Consider the following 7,253-nt stretch of genomic DNA (forward strand, 5'->3'; position numbering starts at 1 on the left):
AGATCAAGAACCACACATGTACCAAATTCCAACAAGCAACCCATATTATGTGTATAACTCATTAAAATCAACACTTGATTTGTATATTGTGTGCATTTATGGTGTTCATGAAGATAAAACCTTAAGTTTTTAAAAATCTAAAGGTTCATTATTCATATTCTAAATCATATTCATTACTGTCCAAAATCAAATCAATTTAAAACTCATGCACATGCTAAACCCTTAGGATATGTAGTATGTGCATAGTTTAGCTTTAATCATCAAGAATCCAAATCCAAATTATTTTGAACGAATTTTGAACATCTAATATTCAAGAGAATTTTATGTAACAATTACCCATGCAATTATTTCAATTAATTTGCCAATTCAAATTTGATTAGAGATTGGATGTTTTTATCACATCAAAAGTTGTCTATGCAAATGGCATAGATTTCGAATGCCCAAACTCTAATAAAACCAAATCCAAAAGTTCTAAAAATCTCCAGATCCTAAGTCTTACACCTTAGGTTCATATGCAACAAGAATTAACTAAAAATTCAAACTATAGCTATGGTAACCAGTGAACACTCTAAAACAACCCATAAAATACTAGATTTGCATGCTTATGATCAATTAACAATTATTCAACTGTTATGACTAAATTAATCAACAGAAACTATGATACCACTGTTGCAAATTGAAATTAGAACATAAGGAAAGGCTCAACAAAATCAATTTAAAATTTTTCTTAATTTCTACCAAGGATCTCAATGATTTAGATAATCATAACGTATAAAAACAAGCAAAAAATAGAGAAGTCTTACAAAAGGTGTGTACCGCCTATTCTAATTAGTGCTTCTTTCTTTGTTGATTCTTGATTTTTCAAGGATGATTAATGCATTTTAAAGCTACTCGAATGACCAGCCACTAATAGTAAACCATAGAAGCTTCAAAGTTGAAATCTTCTATGAATAATGCTTTATAAGAGAGAGTGGAAATAATAAGGAGCGAATGCTAGTTCCAACCTAGATTGAATTTAATTAATAAATTAATTAAGTGTGTATGGAGACCTCCATTTACCCTAGCCGCCTATCATACTCCATATATATATACATGAGATTTAACCTAGTCTTATAATAAGTAAGGCCTTACTTACTCTTAAATTAGGCCTTAATTGGGCTTGTTTAGACTAAGTTAACTTAATTAATACATATGCCTAGTTATAGGGCCCTTATAACCGAATATCATAGCCTAATATGTATTATACTAATTAACTTTTAATTAGGTCTAATGTATATAAGCTTAAGCTCAATCTTAAGCCTCATTTTAATCCCAACTTTAAGTCTATTTGTGTGTGACCCAAAAGGTTTCTAACATGTTAGCAATAACTTATGAATTATGAATTAAACCCTTTTAATTCAATGTTAATTCTCTAATTAATTTAATTAATATTTCATAGATCAAGATTGGCATCTAGAAATATATCATGATCACCCAAACATGAGGAAAGATTAAAGTACCTTAATCAACCTTTACAGTGAACAATCTCACAATGTAATTCAATTCTTTCATTTTACTTTTATCCAAATTAATTCATAGAGCATGGATGCTAATACTTTGCTAAACACGACTAGCAATCTATAAGCAAGTGCACCTATGAAATGTAATCTAGCTATGGCAAGTATCAATGTCATATCCCACACTAACTGATAAGCTACTGCTACTATGATATTCCTATTATTTAACCAATAAAAAAAGTGGTGAGGATTATTAATTAAAAATGATTGAGAATGCAAATAAAAACTAAATTTTAATAAAGAGAATGAAAGTTTGAAAAAGACAATGAGATGAGTTAACCCAATTAGGGAAGCTTTTAGCTAGCTGGCTTAAAAATAATAAATTATGAATTGAATTGATTAAGAATTGCGATATGCAAATAATTTCTTAAATGAATTGGCCTCTCTCTCGAGTTAACTAATTCCTAATCCTAAAGATCTAAAGTTGGAATCTCTTCTTAACAATTGATTTTCGAATAGCATTAATCTCTAAATTACTGCTAATAAGAATGCCTAGTTCTTATTCCAGTAAGTTATTACACTTATCTCTAAGATGTAAATCACTTAATCACATAAGCAGTTGTCCAAACTCAATTGAGTTTCTCAATTACAAAGGAGTTCTTAAATTGATTCAACAATGAAGAAGAAATAATAAATTTTATTATACTTGAATGAAAACTACAATCTTAAATCAACAATCCAATCAGTTAAGCACAAAGCAAGCCTAGCATGGCTAAAGATCACCCCCAAATGGGTTTAATAAAATTAATTACATATGTTCATGATTAAACTACTACAAAAATCAAATACAAAGTAAACAAGAATCGAAAATAACATGAACGCCCTTTTCTCAAATAGTGAAATGTTATCTCCTCTTGAATAACTCTGAATCCAATCTCTGCAGCTCAAGACTCTTTCTTCTTTCCTTTAAATCTTCAATCCAATCCCCAAAAACAACTATTTGGATGATGTTGAAGTGGAATTCGTCTCCGTTTTCCTCTTCTTGATCGTCCGGAAGGTTGCTCTCAAGGTTTGTCTTGAATACCACAAAATTCTCTCTCTACGTCTCTTTAGCCTTCCTCTTTCTTTCCTTTTCTTTTATTTTAAATTAGGTTTTGAGATCCAACATGGCCTGGATTTGGGCCGTGCTGAGTAGCACGGCCTGGATCCATGCCGTATTGATCAAAAAGTGTACATCTGGCCTTCTTCAACACGACTTGGGTTTGGGCCGTGCTGCTCAGTATGAGCATGCTCCTAGGCCGTGTCACTCTCGAAAACCGTGTTGCAAATCGCTTCTTCTCGCTATAGGTAAGGCATTTTAGCACGCCCTCTGACCCTAACTGTGCTCCTCAGCATGGGCGTGTTAGCAGGGCGTGTTAAACAATCTAACGCGCCCGATTCGACTGTTTCTTTCCGATTTTGGTCCGATTTCTCTCTAACTTTGATGATGTACCTAGAAAAAATGTGAGATGCAAAAGAAACTAAAATAGGGCGATTCTAATATAAAACACATACTTGCCCTAAAAAGACTCAAAATCAAGCATGCAAACATACACATATTAAGGATATCAAATCATCCCACACTTAAACTTTTGCTTGTCCTCAAGCAATCAACAGTTTAGATCATAAACATGCAATCAATCCTCCTTAAAATTCATGCATTGGATTACAACTAAACAACATTCAATTTATCCTAAATTGAGACTCAACCAAAAACTAAACTAGCAATATAAATAAGAGTAATTATCATATTAGTGTATGAAGAAATTAAATAATACATTCCACATCAAATATTCAAGAAACCATATGCCTCACAAGGGGTCACTCTATGCACTCAGTGTTTAAAAGGTAGTCATCAATCCCTCAAAGCAATTTTATTCAACTTATTTACCATAGGTTTGCTCATAAATCCCATCTCTGCTACTGCAAATAATCAAATATCACAATCAAAGGGTTTTCACAAGGGTTGTAATGGGGCTTAGGTTTAGGTATGGAAATTAGAAGTGAGATGTAAATAATTTCTAGACTTTTGCAATGCCTTACCCACAATTCAGCTCAAAAAGGACTAAATGCCAAACAAAGATAATTAAATTCACTATAGTTCCCAAGTCTCTAAAACAAGATGCTCAAATAGTGAAAAATGAATGAATGAATACTCAATAAAGGACTGTTTGTTTGTTTCTACTTTTATTTTTATTTTTATTATTTTTTTATTTTTTAAAAGAAACAATAGAACAAAATTACTTTGGATTGAAGGAAGCATCTAAATCAATTTTTTTAAAGGACTTACTGAATTCAAAGTACAAATAAAACTAGAATTTTATCCAACAATTCAATGAACACATTGCAAAAATTTTAGAAATAGGGTAAGGATTAACAGACAAAAGTTTTAATAAAGTGTGATGATAAAGCAAAATGGTAAAATGAAGAAAATGGATAGACTCAAACTTGGCTAAATAATGGAAAATATTCACAGGTTTGCTTTTGGATACAATGGTGAATCCTAAGTGCCCTTATCATTTCATAACATTTGATTGTTCATGTGACCTTAACAAGCATTATCGAGCAAGTTCTACAGATAAGAAGAATATAATGCACACTCAAACAAGAAGAAAGAAGCATTTATTATGTATGCTCAATTAGGTACAAAAACTCACAATTTAAGTGTATACATTTGCATAAGGTGTCCAAATACCATTAATCAAATTATCACTTAATTAATTCATACACAAAAGTCAACAACTAATCGAACTCAAATTGACTAACTTAAAGCATGGCCAAGTAATACTGGTTTAACCCAGCCATTACGATAAACTAAAAACTACTCAATAATATTCCAAAAGTAACAAACAACAAGGAGGAAAAATCTCATGCTCATAATCATAACTATCAATCTTTCGAAGATAAACAAAAAGCTAATAAACATCCTAAGTATCCAAAATATATACATCATCAATAATGCCATACATAACAATTGAAAAACATAAGAAAAAGAAAAGCCAAAACAATAGCTTACCCATCCCACACTTGAAGGACACACTATCCGTAGTGTATAAAAGAGTTAGGACGTAACATAATAAGTACAAAAAGAAAAAGAGATAAATACAAAGAGATACTGCCCTACTCATCCTGCTGGGCTGGTGGTGGTGGTGGAGGTGGTGGTGCCTCGGCTGTTGCAGGTGGAAAATACTTGCCAAAGCACTCAAAATGACATATAAAACTCAAAAATTAAATGAAAAGAAGGACTAAAACTAATAAATGTTCCAAAACCAATGATCAAAATGTCAAAAACATAAAATACAGGTTGGGCCGCCTCCTAAGACCGCTTCTTTTTTTCTCGAGTCATTTAGCTGGACTCGTTGACCACTCCCTTCACGTGCGGGTTTAACTTGCGCTGCGGTTGAACTGCCAGGTTATGGATGCCATCCATAAGAATCTTGGGTGAGCAACAAGTGTGGCTAATCCGTGGAATGTTAGCATTCTTCCAAGCAAACGCCTTTTGGTACTTCCTTAGAGAGGATAATGTCATTTCCTTCACCTTGGGTGTCAAGTTTGCTGTTGAAATGTCAGGCAAACTGTTGCCTTTGTCTCGATATGCATAATCGATATGCTTTGGGAGCTCTTTTAACTCAAGAACTGGTGGTTCCAAATATTAATGGCCTCAACTTCTGCACACCTACCCTGTCAATTACAACAAACTTATTATCCTCTTCGCTTGGCTCATTTGCTAATAAGAATTCAAGCTACTCCAACACTTTCTCATTTGACAGCTCATGCTCATCTTCCATTGGCAAAGTAACTTGTAGAGGATCTTCAACCAACATTTCCTGTAACTATGTCTCAACAACATCATCAAGTACATTAATAGAACACATAGCACTATTTCATAGAATTATTCAAGTCAAAGGTGACAGTCTCATCCCCTACCCTAAGTTCAAGCTTTCCATCACAAACATCTATAATTGCCCTAGATGTTACAAGAAAAGGTCTACCTAGAATCAAAGGTACACTACTCTCACCATCCATGTCTAAGATCACAAAGTCAACAGGAAATATGAATTTATCCACCTTAACAAGCACATTCTCTACAATACCCTTAGGATACTTGACTGACTTATCAGCTAGTTGTATACTCATCCTAGTAGGTTTTGGCTCTCTCAACCCCAATTTAGCAAATAGGTTGTACGACATTACATTAATGCTAGGTCCTAAATCAGCTAAAGCATCACTAATAGTTAAGTCACCTATAACACAAAGGATAGTAAAAGTCCCTGGATCATGTTTCTTTTCTGGTAACTTATTCTGGAAAATAACTAAACATTCCTTATTTAGTGTCACAGATGCCAAGTCCTCAAACTTCCTTTTGTTGCTAAGTATCTCCTTTAAGAACTTTGCATACCTAGGCATTTGTGAAATAGCTTCAACAAAAGGTAAGTTTATGTGCAGTTGTTTAAATACATTAAGAAATTTACTAAACTGCTGCTCGACTTGCGCCTGCTTCAACCTAGTAAGGTACAAAATTTTGGGTTGGTATTCCCTCAATGGAATCTTCTTTGCCTCTTCTTTCCCTGGTTCCTTCGTCTTGTTATCTTCAACCTTTCTGCTTGAATCTACCTGTGCATCAACATCATTATTAGAAACAAGAGAAGAACCAAGAATATATTTACCTGACCGCAAAGTGATTGCATTCATATGCTCTCTCGGGTGGAGTCTATATTGCTAGGCAAAGTACCCGGCTGCCTCTCAGCGATCATCTTAGGAATCTGGCCTATTTGATTCTCCAAGTTCTGAATGGAGGCTTGTTGATTTCTAAGAGCTGCGTCCGTCTGCTGGAATCTGGTCTCTAAAGTGGACATAAATTTCATTATCAGCTCCTCTAAATTAAGCTTTTTCTCTTGAGTCTAAGGAGACTGAGGTGAGAGAACAGATTATTGTGGCTATTGATGTAGTCCCTAAAACCCTGGTGGCCCCTGGTTATTATTGTTCCTCCATTCGAAGTTTGGATGATTTCTCCATCCCAGATTATAAGTGTTGTTATACGGGTTATTCTACTGCCTAGGTTGACTCCCCATATAGTCTAGCTGTTCAGGGTTAGATGAAGAAGAAGCAAACATACCTCCCGACATATAGTTACTACTAAAATGCAGGCCACCATAAAACTCACAACTTACTTGAGCTGCTTGGACAGGTAGATGGAGTTAATCAATTTTCTTGGATAATAAATCCACTTGAGCCGCCAAGGCTGCAGTGGCATCCAACTAGTGTACACTCCCTTGACGTCCCGTCTTGCTCCTAGTAGTGTGCCACTGGTAATTATTTGTGACCATCTTCTCTATCAAGCTTTGGGCTTGCTCTGGTGTCTTGCTGCTCAAAGAACCACCTGCAGCTGCATTTTCCATATGGTTAGTAGCCAAATTCAAACCATTATAAAAAAGTTTGTACTTGTAACCAGATTGGTAGTCCATAGTGTGGGCAGCATTGTAGTAGGTCCTTGTACCTCTCCCAAGTGTTGTACATCAACTCATTATTAATTAAAAATGATTGAGAATGCAAATAAAAACTAAATTTTAATAAAGAGAATGAAAGTTTGAAAAAGACAATGAGATGAGTTAACCTAATTAGGGATGCTTTTAGCTAGCCGGCTTAAAAACAATAAACTATGAATTGAATTGATTAAGAATTGCGATATGCAGATAATTTCTTAAATGAATCGGCCTC

The 7,253-nt window shown here is 34.2% G+C and overlaps 1 protein-coding gene across 1 annotated transcript; it reads right to left on the reverse strand.

Annotated features, from left to right (window-relative positions):
- Positions 1-5,414: 5,414 nt before the first annotated feature.
- LOC107261349 lies at positions 5,415-7,000 on the reverse strand. The gene is made up of 2 exons (XM_048378425.1): positions 6,803-7,000; positions 5,415-6,149 (listed from the first exon to the last, which is right to left on the reverse strand). The coding sequence occupies exons 1-2, from the start codon at positions 6,998-7,000 to the stop codon at positions 5,415-5,417; spliced, it is 933 nt and encodes a 310-aa protein (XP_048234382.1).
- Between the last annotated feature and the right edge of the window lie 253 nt (positions 7,001-7,253).

The sequence above is a fragment of the Ricinus communis genome, chromosome 8 (genome assembly GCF_019578655.1).
Source record: "Ricinus communis isolate WT05 ecotype wild-type chromosome 8, ASM1957865v1, whole genome shotgun sequence".
NCBI classification, from domain to species: Eukaryota; Viridiplantae; Streptophyta; class Magnoliopsida; order Malpighiales; family Euphorbiaceae; genus Ricinus; species Ricinus communis.